The sequence below is a fragment of the Brachypodium distachyon genome, chromosome 4 (assembly GCF_000005505.3).
Source record: "Brachypodium distachyon strain Bd21 chromosome 4, Brachypodium_distachyon_v3.0, whole genome shotgun sequence".
Lineage (NCBI taxonomy): Eukaryota > Viridiplantae > Streptophyta > Magnoliopsida > Poales > Poaceae > Brachypodium > Brachypodium distachyon.
In genome coordinates, this window is record NC_016134.3 from 9,600,629 (window position 1) to 9,619,738 (window position 19,110).

The 19,110-nt window shown below is 43.5% G+C and overlaps 3 protein-coding genes across 6 annotated transcripts; 1 reads left to right on the forward strand and 2 right to left on the reverse strand.

Moving 5' to 3' along the window:
• Nucleotides 1-3,973: 3,973 nt before the first annotated feature.
• On the reverse strand, nucleotides 3,974-9,713 carry LOC100845516. 3 transcript variants are annotated; one of them, XM_014902965.2, is made up of 10 exons: nucleotides 9,571-9,713; nucleotides 9,353-9,501; nucleotides 9,197-9,267; nucleotides 8,999-9,088; nucleotides 8,438-8,535; nucleotides 8,000-8,114; nucleotides 7,793-7,869; nucleotides 6,459-6,560; nucleotides 6,092-6,343; nucleotides 3,974-4,720 (listed from the first exon to the last, which is right to left on the reverse strand). In XM_014902965.2, the coding sequence occupies exons 1-10, from the start codon at nucleotides 9,618-9,620 to the stop codon at nucleotides 4,249-4,251; spliced, it is 1,476 nt and encodes a 491-aa protein (XP_014758451.1). In that variant the 5' UTR covers nucleotides 9,621-9,713; the 3' UTR covers nucleotides 3,974-4,248. The 3 variants fall into 3 exon arrangements, with proteins under 3 accessions (XP_014758451.1, XP_003575673.1, XP_024319120.1); XM_003575625.4 differs by having other exon boundaries at nucleotides 7,793-7,884; XM_024463352.1 differs by lacking the exon at nucleotides 3,974-4,720 and having other exon boundaries at nucleotides 6,143-6,329; nucleotides 7,793-7,884.
• Nucleotides 9,714-9,860: 147 nt separating this feature from the next.
• Nucleotides 9,861-10,923, forward strand: LOC104584435. Its single transcript, XM_010239096.3, has 2 exons — nucleotides 9,861-9,997; nucleotides 10,102-10,923. Exon 2 carries the CDS (start codon nucleotides 10,104-10,106, stop codon nucleotides 10,512-10,514), a length of 411 nt encoding a protein of 136 aa, XP_010237398.1. The 5' UTR covers nucleotides 9,861-9,997; nucleotides 10,102-10,103; the 3' UTR covers nucleotides 10,515-10,923.
• A 290-nt stretch (nucleotides 10,924-11,213) lies between these two features.
• On the reverse strand, nucleotides 11,214-18,440 carry LOC100845823 (dual specificity protein kinase splA). Of its 2 annotated transcripts, none has more exons than XM_024463351.1 (13): nucleotides 17,466-18,440; nucleotides 16,478-16,907; nucleotides 15,737-16,391; nucleotides 15,156-15,196; nucleotides 15,005-15,073; nucleotides 14,700-14,800; nucleotides 13,645-13,723; nucleotides 13,079-13,177; nucleotides 12,947-13,015; nucleotides 12,775-12,824; nucleotides 12,608-12,689; nucleotides 11,941-12,035; nucleotides 11,214-11,872 (listed from the first exon to the last, which is right to left on the reverse strand). In XM_024463351.1, exons 1-13 carry the CDS (start codon nucleotides 17,828-17,830, stop codon nucleotides 11,746-11,748), a joined length of 2,262 nt encoding a protein of 753 aa, XP_024319119.1. In that variant the 5' UTR covers nucleotides 17,831-18,440; the 3' UTR covers nucleotides 11,214-11,745. The 2 variants fall into 2 exon arrangements, with proteins under 2 accessions (XP_024319119.1, XP_010237399.1); XM_010239097.3 differs by having other exon boundaries at nucleotides 11,253-11,872; nucleotides 15,737-16,355; nucleotides 17,466-18,426.
• Between the last annotated feature and the right edge of the window lie 670 nt (nucleotides 18,441-19,110).

Below are 19,110 nucleotides of genomic sequence, written 5' to 3' on the forward strand. Positions count from 1 at the left end.
TCCAATATGCGGATGATACGCTCCTGATCATGCAAGCCTCCAATTCACAGCTTCTCTGCCTTAAGGCTTTATTGGAAACCTTCGCGCAATCCACTAGTCTTAGAGTTAACTTTACCAAATCCTGTATTATACCGATCAACACTTCCTCTTTCAAGGCTAGTCTTCTTGCTAGGGTTTTGAATTGTAAAGTGGGCTCTTTCCCCTTTACCTACCTTGGCTGGCCTGTCGGAACCACCAGACTTAAGATCAAAGACCTTATGCCTGTTATTGATCGCATTGATCGCCGGTTGGCCGTCTGTTCCTCATACCTTTCCTTCAGAGGACGTCTGCAGGTGGTTAAGTCAGTAATCTTGGCCCTTCCCTCCTACGCTCTCAGCATCATTAAAGCACAAGAGCGATTTATCGATGCTATTGATAAAAGAAGGAGAATTGCCCTTTGGAATAAATCTGAATTTACTGGCAAATGTAAGGCTCTAGTGGCATGGGAACGAGTTTGCAAACCCTGGAGACAAGGTGGGCTCGGTGTCCTTGATCTCAGAATCTATAACGATGCTCAACTTCTCAAATTTCTCTACAAATTCTTCAATAAACATGATGTTCCCTGGGTCAACCTAATCTGGAAGAGTCACTATTCTGAAACTGTTCCCTCTCAAGATGACTCGAAAAGGTTCCTTCTGGTGGCATGATATCCTTTCTCTCCTGCCGGCTTTCAAAGACACTGCTAAGTGCCTTCCTGGAAATGGAACGACAATTTCCCTTTGGGATGACAAGTGGAAGGGGGACTGTCTGCGAGACAAATTTCCTAGAGCCTTCTCATTTGCCATCAATAAGGATATTAGATTGCACCACCTTGCGGAAGCCAGGATCCATTGGAGCTCCTTGCACAACTCGTCTCCCCTGAGGCCTCTGGGAATTTCAGCAAGTGCTGCAGCTTTTCCGCTCTGTTGCCCTTGATCCAGAAGATAATGACACTTGGTTAAGCATTTGGGGCGACGGTATTTATCGCCCAAAGGATTTCTACACGCAACACTTTACTCATTCTGGCAGCTCTCCTTCTTACGCCTGGATTTGGAAAAACAGATGCGTCCCGAAGCTCAAAGGATTTTGCTGGCTTCTTTCGATGGATAGGCTTAACACTAGGGATCTCATGGATAGAAAAAACTGCAACAAGGATGGCTGCACCGCCTGTACTCTTTGCAATATTGGCGTCAGGGAAACCAATGATCATCTATTCTTCAGATGCAGCTTTAGTGCTGCCTGTTGGGACTCTGTCGGAGTGGGTTCTTTTCCTTTTGGTGATTTTCGCCACAAGTGTGCTCATGCCAAGCAAATTCTCCCGATAAATTGCGCTAGTGAAATCTTTACCACGGCTTGCTGGAACATTTGGAAGCTTAGGAATAGGTCTATTTTTGATAAGGAGCATCCTTCTCGTGTTGCTTGGCGCAAACACTTCGAAGATGACCTTCGCCGTCAATCTGTGCGATTCTCGGATAGCAATAGGCTTCTCCTCCTAGACTGGCTTGTCTCTATTTCCTCTGTTCCTTAATGTCGAGCTAGCGCACCACCTTGTAACTCTCTCTCCCTGGTCCCCCTCCCCTTGTAAATATTTTTTTTATTAATTTATATATATATACGGTTGGAATCTTTCCTACAGTTTTCAGTAAAAAAAAAATCAGCTGAGCGAATCCAGCTAGTGAAGGTATTTCAAAATCAGAAAGTTGTGACACCCTTACGGTTGATGGTATGAGCATCTTACCATTAGTCTTCAAAACGCCATCGGAATGATGAAACCATGGGTTTTTCATGAGGGAAACAAATGTATGAAGCGACCCATTCCTGACACAGAGAGAGCAGATCATCGATCTAGCTCTGTGCGATATAAATATGTGTGGTTACCTGGTTTCATGGTTCGCTTGGTCATAGGTTGACTTTCGTCCAAAAATTAGGATGCGATGTTCGATTAAGCTAGCTTGTCCACGTATGAGAGATTGGAGGCGAACAAAATAAAGCAGTATGTGACAGTTTTTCATGGACTGCATGCGGCAGTGTGTCTATGTTTCGGTCAGTATGAGGCCCGTAGTAGTTGGGCAATATCCAACATTGAACGCAACACTGCTCGTCTGCTCCCATGTCTTCTCGTCTCCATCCCAAAGTCACTGAGTTTAACACAATCCGACCGGAACCCTTAGCTTCCTCCGCCTTCCTCCCTCCATCCGTAAGCGTCTCCGTAGGTTAGCAGCAGGGCAAAGATCTTATTGTCTAGATCGAGAAGCATCGCAATCGACTAAGAGAGGCAGAGTAAGCCAGGAACGAGGTGGCGGGCAGAGGGAGGCTATGCAACCGTTGAAAGAGGGGGCGGGAACAAAGGGTACTCCAGATGGCTAAAGTTGCGCTTATGTGGCTGCGCAGGGAGTAATAGTTATATAGATCTTCATGTATAAATGCAGATGTCAAAAAAGCGTATTCGCAAAAATATTTGAAAAAATAAGACTTATTTTCCATAGTACAATCTTACTGTTTAGTAAAATCAAGATCATTTGCTAGCAGCAACGAGCATCCAAAACCAAAGGGTTTTTCTGGGAAACAAACAAACAAATAATCTGGTTTTGGAATAATCTGAATTGACCTATCAAAAAACAATTCCAATTCTTTAATATGAATAATTTGGATTAATTAATGAATGTACTTTTATGTATCGAATTCCTCGGTACAATATTCTTAGAACAAACCCGTCCGATATATAGAATAAAAGTTTTTGGTATACTGTATGCTAAGTATTCTTTTCCTATCAATGAACTTTCCATAAAAGAATTGTCATAATAAAATATGAGAATTCTTTTATGAAAAGTGAAGTATTCTTGCAATAGGATTTAAAACTTCCAACTTCATGTTACATGTTGCATCGCTGAAGTGATACTTTCTCTCTCCCCGGTTCTCTATAAAAGGTTCGTGAATTGCGAACGCGGCCGCTACATTGTGCCATGTTTAGCAAAAGAATCACGCGAAGTGCTTCTGTGCTAAAAATAAAATTGCATGATTATTCATGGTAATGAAATGATGTGATTAGCAGTGGACGACCGCCGGTGTGCTGCACCGTTGAGGGGCGACCGGGCGACTGCGGCACGGCTGACAAACAGACTGGGCTCGGTGCAGCTCGGCCCGAGCCCATCTTCTCATCAGCCCGAGTGGCTTGAGGCCCAGAGCGGCCTACAGATTTGACCACCCCAGCTTAGTCTGTTTGCTAGCCCATTTCACCACCCCAGCCCAGTCCACCATGGTATTTTGAAGAAAAAAAACACTCCAGCAATTATGCGCCACCACCCACCAGCCGCTTCAGTGACGTGATGGTTTTGTGCAATTTAGATTAAGGCCCAAAATCGATCAAGTTCACCATTGGCTGGGTGTAATGCATCCTCGACACCTAAATGATGTTACTAATCTTTGGTTTTGCTCATTTGAAACTAGCAAAATGATCCTCCACATGCAAGAATGGAGCCACAGAAAGCCAATAAATATGTATGAATTCTCGTTGCTCTTACCCTTCCGATTTCAAATTGTTCATTTTGTTCAAGCCCCTTTTCAATTCATATGTTCTAGAATCTAGAATTTTTTTATGTTCATACGTTAGGTTCATACATTAGGTACCGCTGATCATTATATCTAGCTTCTGTCCTGTCTACCTCGGTTATTTACTTGTGTTCCGCTGGATATACGATGGATGAAAGTCCTCGGATTCCTCTCAAAGGAAACTTCACTCGTCCGGACTCCATCTGGATCAAACTGTTCCTCCTACATGGCCTCGAAAGATCGCCATGTCACGATACTGTCTCTAGCCTCTCGTCTCAAGACAAACTGATGAATTCCAGAAGTTTCAGGTTCCAGCACATTTTCTGAGGATGTGTACCTGCCATTCTGACAGACAATGTACTTTGTAGACACAAAAATTATGGACAATAATAACCTCGACAGTGTATGTTGGTGAAAATTGCAGACACAACTATTAATTTACCGACAGCAAGACGAAGATTGTTTCTGTCTTTCTACAACACAAAATCTATATGTACAAGCTGCCTGTGCATCTCTCTGTAGATTACAAAAGCAGCTGAGCGAATCCAGCTAGTGAAGATATCGCAATTTATACAGAGACACCGTGTCTGTCCACGACAGCACCGCCGATCTGCTCTCCCTCCAATCATAGCTTGGCATTGTTTTCGTAGAAAGATTACAAAATCAGCTGAGCGAATACAGCTAGTGAAGGTATCGCAATTTATATAGAGACACCGTGTCGTCCACGACAGCGCCGCCGATCTGCTCTCCCTCCAAGCATAGCTTGGCATGGTTTTCGTAGAAAGTAGTGACCACCTTGCTCTTTGCGAGTTGACGCACTGAAACGAGATTCATTTGGAGTCCGGGTACATAGAAGACGTCCTGGATCCTGATGTCTGGTGTCTGGATGTCACCAACCTTCGCGACAGCAAGCCGGGAACCATCTGCTGTGATGATGACCCTCCCGGTGGACAGATCACGAAGATTTATGAGAATTGTGCTGTCACCCACCATATGGCTACTGGCACCGGAATCTAGCCAGAGACACAGTGCCACGGTTCCCACATCACAAGACATAGATGATCTCGGCATCACTAGTGCATACATCTTCGAACCATGTCGTTCTTCACTGAAGTGGCTGGAGTTGAGCAGTGTTGATGTTCGTTCATCCAACCTAACAATGAGTGGAATTGAATTTGGTCAGTGATCAGCCATAATAGGAATTATTCTGCAACTTGCGGGTTCAAATCTGACACAAGCAGAAGAGTAATATGAAGCTGACCAGTAAATCATAATGTTCTATCAGCAGTCTTCGAGACTGGAGTAGTGCTAAGCTGCTAATATGTTAATGATGTCATGAATTAACTATTCAGGGTGGCCTCATTTTTTTTAAACTATTCAGGGTTTATATCTAAATGAGAAAAATGTGGGTTTATGTCATATTAGAAAACCGGAAGCACAATTTTACATTGTTTCTTGCAAATGTCATGCTGATCAATATGAGCACAATAAAATAAGCATACCCTTTCCCCAATAATTAATTACATATGATCATTTTCCCATATACAGTCCATTGTAGCTAGTGTGCTTTGGTATCTTTTCCTTATCCTTTATACTTACTAATTAATATGCTCCAATTCTTCTTACATAATTCAGCATTGCAATTGTGTTTCATACTCCATACTAGACAAGGTGAATAGAGTTGTGTTGACATAATAAACTATGAAGGCCATATACTCATTGGAGTCTTGGAGAAGCATAACAGTACAAATTTGATTTTGATTGACCCATACGATTTTCAACGCACTTCCTAGTGGACAAAACAATATACATTGCAAAGAAAAAAATTGAACTCGAATATACATTACAACTAACTGACTTTACATATTGAGTAAATTGCACAAAGACACACTTTCAAGGAATGGAGTAACAGAAAACATCGATTCCAAGGAATTTTTAGCAAAAAAAAAACATAGTTAGCTCCAAGACTAAGGAGTAACCAGGACAAGTTTACCATACAAACAAGTCGTCTCAAGATTAATTAAGCCGGCTCAGAGACCATGTGTATGACATGTGGGACCATCATGATTAAATGGTAAACTTGTGCATGTTTTGGGTTTTTTGTACTCCCTGCGATCCATAATAAGTGTCTCAGGTTTTGTACTAACTTAGAACAAAGTTGTACTGAATCTGAGACACTTATTATGGATCCGAGGGAGTAACTCATTAGTTTCAAGTTCTTGTTTTTTTGTTAAAATCCTTTGGGACTGTTGTTTTCTATTACTCCATCCCTTGAAGGTGTGTCTTTGTGCAATCTACTCTATTGAGCTTACATATCCTATTGCAGATAGATACAGCAATTCACAGTGCAGTAATTAAAATTCAGAGTCGGGTGATTCCCAGAAATTTGGGACTCGTTCATCGTGTCCAATAAGAAACCAGCCCTTTACATCTAAAAAAAACGCCCTTTTAGTGAGACCACGTTGCACAATTGCACAGTACAATGTTTGTGTCTATTTCGCACATATGCAGGAGAAGGCATTACCTGTATGTTGCGCTGGTATAACCGAGGAAAACCTCATTTGCATTTGGATGCTTTGAAAAGCATACAACTCCAGTACGGAACTTAGACACATGTGCTTTTGCAACAACTGAACCATCTCCATAAACAATATAAAACCAAGGTAATTTCTTCTTAATGTTAAGGGCAGCTTTAGGCATCATGAAGTATTTGTGGTCGAAGTCATCAGATAATACAGTGGCGAACAGCACCATCTGGACAACTGGGTGGTGCACACTGATAAATATTCAGGTAACAGAAGTTATATAAAGCACGAATTGGCAAAAAAAAACTGAAAAATTGCTGGGAATGGACGGTTCAAGACTAATTGAATCAATCGAAAGTATTATACCTGTAATGTTTTGGTACGTGCACACTGCCAGAACCAACCATTAAGTCAATGCCGCTCATTCCTGAGGGCGAGAATGAAAATTGAGTATCCTTAGTGGAGCCCCTGCAAAACATCGTTGATATCAGTTATAAATACATACTCCCTCCGTCCCAAAATAACTGACGTAGAATTGTATAGATTTTTATACAAATCCACGTCACTTATTTTGGGACGGAGGGAATATAATCAACAGGGCACATAGTGGAGAAACAAATTGGTAACCGCAATCTATGACATCATTTGAATTTGCACGAAAGTTTCTAAAAAGTTGGAAACCATTAGCAGAATCGATAATCTATGGTTAGCTCATAATGCAATGAAATGGTATGTCCTAGTTTCAACAGATAACAGTCACTCTACGATGATGATATTCCCTTGTGAGTACATTAGTCGCACCTGAGAATAACTAAATATCGATATTAGCTTGGCACGCATGTATATTTTAAATTCCAATATTTGGGCAACATGTTGAAAGCGCATTGCTAACCAAGGAAGATAATCAAGAAGAAAAAAAGGGGCACAAATTCAATGTGGAAAACTCTTTTGTAGAGGAAAACCAAAAGCGTACAGAGGCAAAAAAAATACAATACATGAAGAGGGTTAGAAAACAGGGGGGATGCTACGATGATGTGAACAAAACTCCTATGCTGCTACAGAGGCTATATGTGACAGTACAAAAATACCAAGACAGAGAAGAAAAAATCAGGTAAGTACTGGCCCGATAGGGATACAGCTTAGCATTCCATCAAAATTAAGATCATTAAACAATACAATAACTTTTTGTATAGATGTATAGTGACATAAAACCAATCAAGTGTTCCACAACAATATCCTCAAACAATCCCTCTAAATTTTCCACATAAGCTTCTGGTATAGATGTCGGTGTAAATTAATAGTACACTATGAATTCTCGCATGGCGTAAACATACAACTAAATCTTAAGTGAACTTACTTTCTTGATATCTTTACTAATTGCTATGGGTAAATGAGGAAGACTACCAAGAATTTCAGGAGTTGCAACCATCTATGAGTGGGGCTTATGATGTTTTAAACTGCAGAAATCGGGATTATGCTGGTTGTAGGGAGTAGGAGACACCAGAACAAGTACATATTGTAATATCAGTTGATACTACTGTTAATTGGAATCCTTTCTCGAGAAGAGTTTTTACCAGAACACGTACATATTGAATCCTTTCAGCGAGTGTAAACTATACCAACAATTAAGGCAGAGGTGAGAGGAGATGATCAAGTGTAATCTAACTAGGCATTGCAGAGTGGGCGGGGTGAACCTATACCTCGAATTGGATGCCACAGAGGCTCCAGGATTACCCTTTTCTGTCCGAGAAGAGCCAACGGCCGGCAGCTTGTCCTCCTGCGAATCAAAGTACTGCTCATGGAGACAGAGAGCGCGTCAAGTTGACTGCAAGAAATCTTCCACATGTAGAGCGAGTAATAGTGTTGTTGTCAGGAAGAGGCGTTGAACAATTAACTAATCTACTGACCCCGAAGAAGCGGGCGTGCACGACGGGGTGCTTGTCGGCGTCGGCGCACTCGGCGAGGATCCTCCGGTGCAGCAGCACCTCCTCCGCCTTGCTGACGTCCAAATCAATGTTGTAGCTGCAGGCATGCACCGATGATAAACAACAGACAAAGACATTGACCTTTTGCATTTTTCCTTGTTTGTGTTTTGGCTGGCTATGCTGGTGGTTTGTACTTGTGCACCTTGTTTGGCGCTTTGTCTAATACACTAAACGTGTGCTCGAGAAATGAAAAAAAGAAGAAGAAGAAAGCTGATAATCATAGCATCTAAACATCGCAATGTGCATCAGGATCATGTCGGGGTCCATGTGGGGCGCCCGACAGGCGAGAAGTGTTTAGTCTACTTATTTACTGATAATTACAGCATCTTATGACAAAATTGAGAAGGAGGTGACTCAAACCATTTAGAACGAGGTGTTTGATTTTCCAAATCAGCACGCAATTTTTGTTTTACCATGGCTTCACCAAGATCAAAACTATCCCAAGTGTCCCAAGTGTCCTGCAAGAAAGAAGAATGCAACAAAGAAGAAGATGGTGAATTAGGGCAATTAAATCGAAGAGGAACCCGTATTTGTCCCCTTTCCCCCAAAGAAAATATCATGAAACAAATTTTTACAAGAGTTCCTTTCAAGCAAGCAAGCGAAAGGTCAGGGGCGGAGCTAGGTGCAGCTTCCCTGGTGCACAGGCACCAGGGTCAGAAGACTTTTTATTAGTGATTAGGTCCTATAATATGTGAGTGCACCAGGTTAGGCCAACACGGGTGCACCGGGGTTGAGAATTTTGGTGCTGCAAGCTTGTAATCTAGGCGTATGAAACTATATGCTAAGATATAGAGAAGATATTTTGTTCAGTACTCTTTTTTTATAGAAGGTTGGATATGTTTTCATGTGCATGTCTAAGATGTGCACCAGGGTTATTTTTCTCTAGCTCCGCCCCTGCGAAAGGTTATGCTCGGATGTTACCTTAATATTCCAGCCGAGAGAAGCCAAGAAATCATCGTGCCACAGTGCATTCATGCGAGTAAGATGCTGACGTTCCATGTCTTCGATGGCCTGCAACCATGGATCCAATTCCCAAAATCCCTTTTCATTGACATAAGATTCTAGAGAAGAACTAGAGTCCAGCAATTAATTCAATACAAAATGAATTAGTGAATTTACGGTTCGGATGTCGGTGATGGTTCGCTCATCAGCAATCTTGTTCCCGTCATCATCGGTGACACTGATAGCCCCTGGTAACAAGGAAAAAGGATTGAAGTCTGTGTGGACTGTCATTGAGTCCACTGTAGTGATGGTGTGTCTAGAATCCGTGCTCACCGTGCCACAATCTGCTGTGGTAGTGGAGATCGGAGTCGTGGATGAGGAGGCCGTGCTCGTTGATGGCACAGGTGAGGACCCAGAGTCTGCTGAGGATTTCCACCCGTATGACCGTCGCGCGGTCGGAAGCATCGTTGTCGATCACAACCCTGCACGCACGCAAGAGTCAGATCATCTACCAAAAACCAAACAGCAACGGAGCATGATCAATCAATCACCTCAGCCGGTTGAGCTCGGCGTCATGGTAGTCTGTAAGAGATGTGGTCATGGCGGTGGCGGTGGCGGCGGCTGATCAACGGACCCTCTGTGTCCCTAGCTTCAGCTCACTGGCGTCGGGTGGGCGGCGCTTGTTCGGAGGCAGACAGAGGCGTGCTATGCAATGCACAAGCACAATGCTATGCCAGGGTTTTCCCGGTGGGGGATTTTTTCTGTGCAGTAGGCGGCCGGCCGGAGCGACAGTGAGGTGGTTGTCAGCTAGCTAGCGGCGGCGGAGAAGGCAAGGTAGTCACGATAGCTCCCTCCCGGACGTTCGCATCGAAGAAGCCGCCCGCTGTCGCCTTCCCCCAAATGCCGTATCCCCCTCGTCTCGACTCCTCATACCGAGCAGCTGCGATTCCTCGCCGCCGATTCCTCTCCGAGCAGCAGGTGCGCGCTAGGGTTCCTCTCCCTGAAATCCATCTTCCTTCCTCCCCCACCGATTTCGCTCTCCCAGACGAAGATTTGACCAGATCCTACACCGATCTCGGCAGCGATGCTCCAGGAGGACCTCCACCAACCCCGCCGCCGCCGGTACATCCTCGACTCCGTCGCCGCCGCCCACGCCACGGGCAGCGCGGACCTCCTCACCGCCAACCCTCCTCCTGATCCATCCAGCGCCAACTTCCACCGGCGCGACGGAAAGGCCCTCCCGGGCACCGCCGTGGGGATCATCTCCACGCCGCGGTTCGCGCTCCAGGGCGTGCTCCTCGTCCCGGACCTCGGGCCGGAGTCCGTCATCGTCTCCGTGCGCCAGCTCGCGCGCCGGGGCCTCGCCGTGACCTTCGGGGGCGAGGCTTGCAGCGTCAAGGAGCGCGGCACAGGGGTCGTCGTCGGGGAAGGCCGGATCCAGGAGGAAGACGGGCTCTACCACCTGGATTTCCTCAGAATCCCTCAAATAAGCTGATGGTGGCCGGGGAGGAATTTCCTTCGGCACCAACAGGGACATGGGGCAAGGTACAGCACTGAGCGCTGCACTGGATCTCCTCCACCGCCATTATCAACAAGTTCAAGCTATATCCAAGAGAGCGGAGACTCTGAGATGCTGTTCATCCAGTGTCATACAAAAAAAACCTTGAAAAAAATGAAGGAAAAAAGAAGAAGAAAAAGAGAGGGTTGCTATGGTAGTTAATTATGCTGTAATTCGCTATGTTAATTATGTATGTTGCCTGTCATGTGCAGTTCATCCTTTTGTGATTTTGTTGAAGGCTTTCTGGGGACATCTCTGGACATAGATGCAGTTACCTTATTGTCCAATGTATGTGTTGTGTTTTCATGGTTTAAGAGCCTTGTGTTTGCCCTTGGTTCATGCTGAATTTTTCTGTCCTTTGCTGGATGCTGCTATGGTTATTGGAATTTTGATATCAAAGTGGTTATCCTGAAAGAACTGAATGCTGCTTTTTTATGTCATAGTGGTTATCCTGAAAGATGTATTGCTTCAAGTTCTCCGGAACCCTGCTAATCTTTGAAGATCAATTCGCGCAAACTGGTTAGTAGTTTTGTGGTTGAGTAAGCGATATATGGTCATCATGTGGCTTTTCTTTTTCTTCGGCAGAATCCATCAATTTGATTTAGATAGATAGGAAATGGAAACAAAGACGGGAACTATCAAATCTCAAATTCATGAGTTCGAGTGCCAAAACAATTGTGCTGAACCTTTCTTTCTGTACTTGATTTAATCTCCAAAGTTTGCTGGCACCTGTGTATAGAGTGCTTTTGTGTCGATAGCCTTGGATGGATCACATTTACAGAGGAATTGCCTGCCCAAAATGATTCCGGGAGCCTTTGATTTGATTTTCAATCTGGTGTATTCTGTAATCTTGCAATTTAGTTTCCCTAGCTAACTTTAAATGTATGCAACTTTCCATATACAACACAATCTGCCACTAGTCAGAGACCAACTGATCAACTAACGCCTCGACTGTCCTCCAGTCTTCTTGTCTGAAGACAAACTGCATTTCCAAGCTTCAGGTTTGCGATTCGAGAAACCGAGGATGAATCACCACGGCACTCCTCTGGCTATAGTTCCTCCCGGAGGTAACCATGGAGGACACATCGAAAATCCAAGACTTGGACCCTGGCTATCTGTGCTCGCAATGGCGACTACAATGTCCATCCCAATTGGGGCCTGGAGCTAGCTAGCAATCTTCATCGATCACCTTCTCAGCGCCTTTTCCAGCCATTTTCCGCTGCAGGGCGTACTGCTTTTGCATCCCCCGGAGCCTCTCCAGGAGTTCTTGGAACGAAGGGCGGCGTTGTGGATCACTGCTCACAGAAAGGATGATCGTTTAACAGAATGCCTCTGATCAGTAGTACGCAATGTTAGTATTTACCTGTCCCAACAACTCTCGATCATCGAAGCCCATTGAGGATCCATGCCGCTGGGAATTTCCAGTCTCTGGTCCATGAATCCCACCGCTCCAATAACCTGCAGCACGGGGACAGTGTTAAAGAGTTTCATGTGCACTATTATGGTATATAAGCAAAAACTGGATTCATCTTAAATTGCAATGGTGATGATTTCAGTTATTGGAAAAGATTCACCATTCACCAATAAGCGAGTAGTATTTAATAAGGAAAATGGCTCTACAACGCAATAAAAAAGCGCATATCTATGGAGTTCCTTGGGTAAATGGACACCTTTTGGACAGGAGTACAACTTTAAGGACCTTTTACTTCGCAATTCTTCAACCGAATAACCATGCAGCGACAAGCATCTAGGTGTGAATTAATCTTGCTGCCAGGATAAAAGGAGAATGGAGGAAATATGAAGCAAAGAAACAATGAACTTTGTTATTATCATTTCTAGAGTTTTTTTGACAGGCATTACCACTCCCAGTGTTACTTGTGTATCTAAGTAGATTATTAATTTAGATCACCTGCGACTGTTTTCCACCTGCTGAAGGAATAAACAGCGCTACTGAATTCGCAGCCACATGGTCGCCACAAAATACATGATGGAATACCTAATTGACAGACAAACCCATAGCAAAAATGTACCTGCATTATATTGAGATTATCCCAAGGTATCTTCTCAGTAACGAGCTCCCACAGGACCACTCCGAAGCTGTACACGTCAGACCTGCCATTTACAAAAGGAAGAGATTAGTAACCATATGCAGATAGCAGGAACACCTATTGTTCAAGAATGTCAACATTGAACTTACTTTTCATTTGAAGGTTCATTACGTAACACCTCTGGGGCCATCCACTGTGGCTGGATATGACAGGTAAGATATCAGATATTTATTAAGTGAACACAAAAGTTATGGTAGCAAAAAGTCTAAGCCAATTTTTTAGAAAATGCATGTTAAAAGGTAAAGTTTTTCTTGTACTTACTGTTCCTTTCCCAGTTTTTGTTGACAGAAATGTTTCGACTTTTAGGCGTGAAAGACCAAAGTCCGCAACCTAATTGAACCAAGTGAATGAGAAGAGAAAATATGAAGTAGGGAAACTAAATCTCTCAGTTACCTTTACATTCCAGTTCTTATCAACCAACAGGTTTGATGATTTTAGATCACGATGAACAATAGTTGGGCTGCAATTGTGAAGATAATTCATGCCCCTTGCCTGCAAAAGTATAACTACATATGTTTTAAATATCTGCATGACAATCAAAACTTCTGTACGGCCACAATATGTACTTGTCAAACAAAATAAGAGTAACTATTATATCCAAGGTTTCAGAACCCGACAAGAACTAGCATGGAAAGAAATTGATTTCTTCGTTGAAGTATCAATGTTTCACATCAATTATGACCAGCCTTTGGTGGAGTATTAAGTCACAGTCCTAGTAACAGAATGCCTTTTCTTTTCCCGTTGTTTCACATGCTAAAGCTAACAGATATGGCTTAGTTTCGACTTCTCATCTAAGCTGTTGCAAAAAATGATTATGTATCTTTCAAAAAAGCCTCTGAATATCTACGAGTGACAAATATTCCATCCGTTACGGCTACTATGTTCATTACTCAGAGGTTTCTACTTTCTATTTGGTTTGCCATTTCTTAAACTATCTGCTCAAGACAAAATGCACTCACAATGTCTATAGCCATGTGAATTCGCCGTCTTGGATCCAGCTTGCCAGTGGTCCTTCGAAGCAAGGAAAATAAGCTCCCTCTGCATTACATGACTCGGTGAAGTGTGATGCAAAGCAAGTAAAAACATTGACCTTTTATGAGATTTCAAACAATTACAGAAGGATGTCAAAAACTAAATTTCTGATAGCAAATAAATGGTTCCAATCCCAGGAAAAAGGACTAGTTTGTAGTAAAAAAAATTGGTAAGTCAGCAATCATCAAGTATTTAAGGTAGCATAGGTAAAAGTTTAAGATGATCTTGCAGCACCAATACAAGAACATGGAAAAAGACCAATATTCAATCAAAGTCCACTGGGCCAGGCTTGTGTATTCTCGCTAGCCAACCTGGGGTAACATGATCGAATGTTAGTGAAACCAGGACAGCAGAAATACAAGTGGCATAGGCCGACATGCTATTTCGTTTTCTTCCGTGCATGTGAAGACTTTCAAAAATATCTCCATGAAGAACAGATCCCAATACAAAACTTTATGTGGATTATATAATTACTTAGAACCAGGGGCAGTAGGATGATGGTGATGCAAGGCCAGGAAACTCGAACTGGATCAAGTTTTGTGGCCCACTGGAATATAACCAAAGTTAGATGGTGCACTTTTCCAGAGTAATGATGCAGGGAAACTGGGCGAGGCGGGCATGTAGGGTTGAACTAAAGAGTGACAGAATCCTCAACTTTGTAAAGCATAAGTGCCATCCTTGATTATCTAAATCTCCTACCTCCATGTTGAACGCTGCACAGGCACAAAATCTACGGTATGGAACTTTAAAAAAAAAATGAATGCTTCCTTCAAAACATAGCCCACTGAGGGACCAGGGAAACCAACAAGAACCAGGCAGCTATTACTCGGATTTCTCTCCAAAAAAACTACTAAGATTTCAAACTCTGGCAGGCAGTTGAGGACACCTTAACAAAAGATATGGATTTTACTACTAATTGCCCAGATCATGTCATACAGATACAACAGCCACATAATAATAGTTTAGGAGATATAAAGCATACCGTGGAAGATATTCTGTAACAATACAAAGTCGTTGCTGAGACGCAACAGCACCCATGAAGAGTATTATATTGGGGTGGCGTAATTTTTTCATCAGTGACACCTACACATTTGAAGGGTGCAAATTTAGTCATGACCACAAACTATGGAAAATAAATCGTAGGAATAGGAATTAGAAAGTTCAACACAAAAAGTCTAACCATTAACAAACTGAAGATTTGTCAACAAGTGAATATAATTCCATTGGCAAATACAATTGCATGAGCATTGGAGTCCACAGAAAATGTATTTAGATATAGATGTCTACCTCTTGTCTAAAGGTCTGTATCATTTCTTCTGAGTAATCCTGCTTGGAGAATACTTTGACTGCCACATCCTACAGGGACATGGATGGACCATCAGAATTTACTGTTAAGATTTAAAGCTTCATTCATAATCACATAACAGACTGTACATACCGAGCCATACCACAAAGCATGATATACTGTTCCACAAGAACCTGCGTGGATCAAACATGAAAATAGCACAAATGAGCTATATCCATTACAAAAGGAGCAACAGTAGACCATGAAAAGGTGTATTCTTACTAAGTTTGTCTGATTATCTAGGTGAGCTTTCAGTAGGAAATGTAAAAAGGTTTTATTAACTTTCAAGCATAACTGTACAAAGGCAAAATGACATACTGTTAAGATATGAAATTGTAGCACTTCAAATTTATAAGGCTGGAGTAGACATTTGATGCCATCAAGACTATTGTAAACCCAGGGAAGTTGCATAGTATTTTGGCTACTGAAGATTACAAGAACCATACCAGATTTGGATTATGCCATAGAAGGATGAGCATAGAGGAGCTATTGTAAGATGAATGCAGCGTGAGAACTTAAAAGAACTAACTGCTTAAGTTCTTAAAATTACCAAAAAAAAACTTTTGAAGTACATGTCAACAAGAGATTAAAGTGCAGATGTAAAGATAAGAGAGCAATTGCAAATAATCTCTCAAAAACAAGAAGAAAACAAGTGCAATGGGAGAAGTAACTACCATGACCTACTTGTTCTCCAAGAGCTAGGTCTTCCCACAAGATATCATAATCTAGGCAGTCTGCTTCATAATCTGCTCGCTCGATAGGACTGCTGGTACTACTTACAGTGCTGCTCATAGTACTACTTGTGCTGTTATTATTGAAAGTCCACCAGGAACCCGAGACCTCATGTTTGCCTGCTCGGACATATTCAGTGTCTTGGCAGTCTGGAATTACGATAGGCTCTGGAATTGGAACTCCCTGACGACTCTGGACATTCTCTTGCTTAGCATGCAATTTTGGTGAGGTCACATTATTATTTCTGTAACCCCCATCATTTTCATTTCCTTTCCAAGGCCATGATATTCCCTTCTTGCTGAATAATGCCTCTGCCTTTGAACTAAAAAGCTTGTGAAGCCCTCCTTTTCCCTCTCCTGAATCATCGCTATTTATTGTTTTCGACTTCCCAGGGAAATTCTCTTCAGCAACAAAGGCACCTGGGGTGCTTGCTTCACTTGATGTCAGCTCCTCCCTGGCATAATGTCCAGAATACTGTCCCTCGCAGCCGCTATCATATTGTTCATCACAGTTCTGGCCTGTCTTGATCCGAGAACGAACTCTACTTGTAACCTTGGTAGCCTGTGTTGTGATTCTAAAAATCAAGAAAAGAATACACTGGGAAATAAATTAAGAAGAAATACCAGAAGAGAATCATTCTACTGAAACTAACAGAGTAGTGATTTCTTCTTTTTGGTCATTACCAAAGTTGTTATCTTGGAAGTGATGGCAGATTGGAGAGGTTGCTGGGAGTCAGAAGAACCTTTGTTTGGCAAGCCACTTTTAGGCCTGCTGATAACTTGTAAATGGGGCTTCGCTGAATTCAGATAGAATTTCGCTGAGGCCGAAGAACAAACCATTTCCTCCAATATCCGTGCATCACCTGACAGACAGGTGAGGCCCACCAAGCTACCATCTTCATCATATAAAGGAGTGTTATTGGCAACAACAGAAAACCGCTCTCCTGACTTGTGGTTAACAGGAAATTTCCCTCTCCAACACTTCCCCATAAATATACTCCTGATAATGTCGTTTGCTGGACCAAAGTCATCAGGATCACATATTAATTCAAGGAGATCCTGGCCAATTGCTTCTGATGCAGAATAGCCATACAGATGCTCGGCAAACCGGTTCCTAGGTTACAGCAAAGATGGGAAAATTGGTAAGAGATGTAGTCATTCATGGCATAAAATGGAGACCAGGATAATCAGGTTCATGTAGAATTGCATATTGCATGAAGAATTGTATATCCGGAGAGATTATATAGTTTTTTTAAGTGGCCTCGCCACACTATATACTTGCAGCATTGTTATCCTCAGTAATCAATTAGCAAAGAACAAACCAAATTTTCTGTGCTCTCACTGTAGTCCACGGAGCAGAGCAAGGCCTTCCAGCAGGGGCTAGATGAGGCGGCACGCTCTACTCCTGACCCTCAGACATGTAACAACAATGCACATAGCATCCATCATTCTGAAATTAGCAACTGGTTCCCTCCCAACAATACACACCTGGTTTCCCCTATGGCATAGTACAAAATACAACTAATGCAAGCAGGAATTTACCAAAAGTTGCTCCTAATGCAAGCAAGAATTTACACAAAAACAGCTCCAGCATTTCATCAAACACATGACGAGCATAGAGCAAAGCAAAGCCGCAGCTCGAACCAGGAGGGAGGGAGAAGTAAAAGCTCACCAGTAGAGGACCTTCCCTTCGAGGGAGATGACGTGCACGGCCTGCCCCAGCGACTGCAGTATCCTGTGGCAGTGCCTGTCTGACAGCCCGGCGCGGTGGTGGTGGTGCCGCGCCGACGCCGCCGCATGCGGGAGCAAGGCGAGCGCGCGCAGCCGCGGCGACGGGGCCTGCTGCTGCTGCTGCTGCTGTTGCTGTTGGAAGGGGCGGCGCGTGGAAGGGGACGCCGCCGCGGCAGCGGCGGAGGACTGCCCAGCACCACCGCCGCCGCCGCGCCGCTCCGGGATGAGCTTCCCAATCTCCCTCTTGAGCTCCGCCTGGCCCTCCTCCAGCACCCGTATCTTCTTCAGCAGCTCTTCCGCCTCCATGGCCGCCGAACAAATGGCACCAGCCCCGCCGCTTCCTCACCAGATTCCTGCCAAAATGGCGCTTTTTATCGGAGAAGAAGCTCCCCACGATCCCCACTCCTCCTCCTTGTCCGGTCGGCAACGGACAAATAATGCTCTGAAACCGAAGAGAAAGGCCAAAAGCTTCCGTCTTCCTTCCAGGGGCTTCTTGATCTCTCCCGAGGTGGTTCCAGGTTGGTGCCTGCCTACGCTACCATTGTCTCTTCTATTTGCTCAGAGCTGGAGCAAACGAGGATGGAATCTATCTACCCTCTTCTTATAATTTATTTCCTCGGCTCATGGATGGATGATGACGATGGTCTCCGGAGGGGCGCCGACGCCAGCCAGCGCGCCGCCTTCCGTCTCCATCTGCGACGCGGCGTTGCAACTTGCAAGAAAGAGTAGAGCCCTTCCCACGTCATCGCCTCGGGAAAAGCAAAGCTTCTGTGGCCATTAACGGCAATCCGGACGGACTATGATAAACAATTCGGGCCCTGGTTCTGTTTCTGGTTCTCCAGATTTCTGCATTATAGTATTATATCAGGATGATTAGTGTTCTTGTTGCTGGTAATTTTGTTGATGACGCTACTCTTTCTTCCTTTTTTTGGAAAAATGATGATGCTAGTCTTTTCTCTCCTTTTTGCTGGCTGGGTGTCATGTGATTGATGTCATGTCATCATATCTTGTTTTGGTGCTTAGCTGAGTAGTGCTTTGTATACTCCTGTCGTTGGTTTTCTGGGCCACTGAGCTTTGGATGCACAAAAAGGTCACACAGCTTTGCTTCCTTCACCGGGCTTCCCTCTCCCTGGTATTGTTTTACTTTATTTTATTTTATTTCTCATGAGTTTTATATGTTTTCCTGTGTGGTTGATCTATGCACATGTAGCATGCTCGGAAAAAGGTGTCGTGCATCCTAAATTTGAACGATAGAATGATAGGGATCGGCGTGAACCCTTAAGAGAGTGGATGGGTGAGACGCCTCTTAGAGTGTCCCGTTTTAATGCCGTAAATTAATGGAAGGTTGTATTTTTCGCCTGCGTTATTTCTCGCGTACTAATCTTGTTTTCCCTTGATGATGAGATAACTACGATGAGTTGCTTACAGGAGGAAGCAAAATCATCAACAACCGAATGAATCGTTATATCCAAGTACACGACACAAAGTGTTACATTGTGCGTGCCGTCATCCGAGTCTAACCATTTTGCATGTTGCGTGAGCTCTCCCTTGGCCATCTGTGGGTTACTCTTTCATGGAACTTGACT

What these genes read in the sequence shown, in the direction of transcription:
- LOC100845823 (XM_024463351.1), bottom strand. Translation starts at nt 17,830, where the DNA reads ATGGAGGCGGAAGAGCTGCTGAAGAAGATACGGGTGCTGGAGGAGGGC. An exon ending in ATAAGAACTGGAATGTAAAG is followed by an intron (nt 13,016 to 13,078) that starts GTAACTGAGAGA and finishes TGGTTCAATTAG; the next exon opens with GTTGCGGACTTTGGTCTTTC. An exon ending in AATGAACCTTCAAATGAAAA is followed by an intron (nt 12,690 to 12,774) that starts GTAAGTTCAATG and finishes TGTAAATGGCAG; the next exon opens with GTCTGACGTGTACAGCTTCG.
- LOC100845516 (XM_003575625.4), bottom strand. Translation starts at nt 9,620, where the DNA reads ATGACCACATCTCTTACAGACTACCATGACGCCGAGCTCAACCGGCTG. An exon ending in CCACAGCAGATTGTGGCACG is followed by an intron (nt 9,268 to 9,352) that starts GTGAGCACGGAT and finishes CCTTGTTACCAG; the next exon opens with GGGCTATCAGTGTCACCGAT. An exon ending in TGCACGCCCGCTTCTTCGGG is followed by an intron (nt 7,885 to 7,999) that starts GTCAGTAGATTA and finishes CTCCATGAGCAG; the next exon opens with TACTTTGATTCGCAGGAGGA.
- LOC104584435 (XM_010239096.3), top strand. Translation starts at nt 10,104, where the DNA reads ATGCTCCAGGAGGACCTCCACCAACCCCGCCGCCGCCGGTACATCCTC.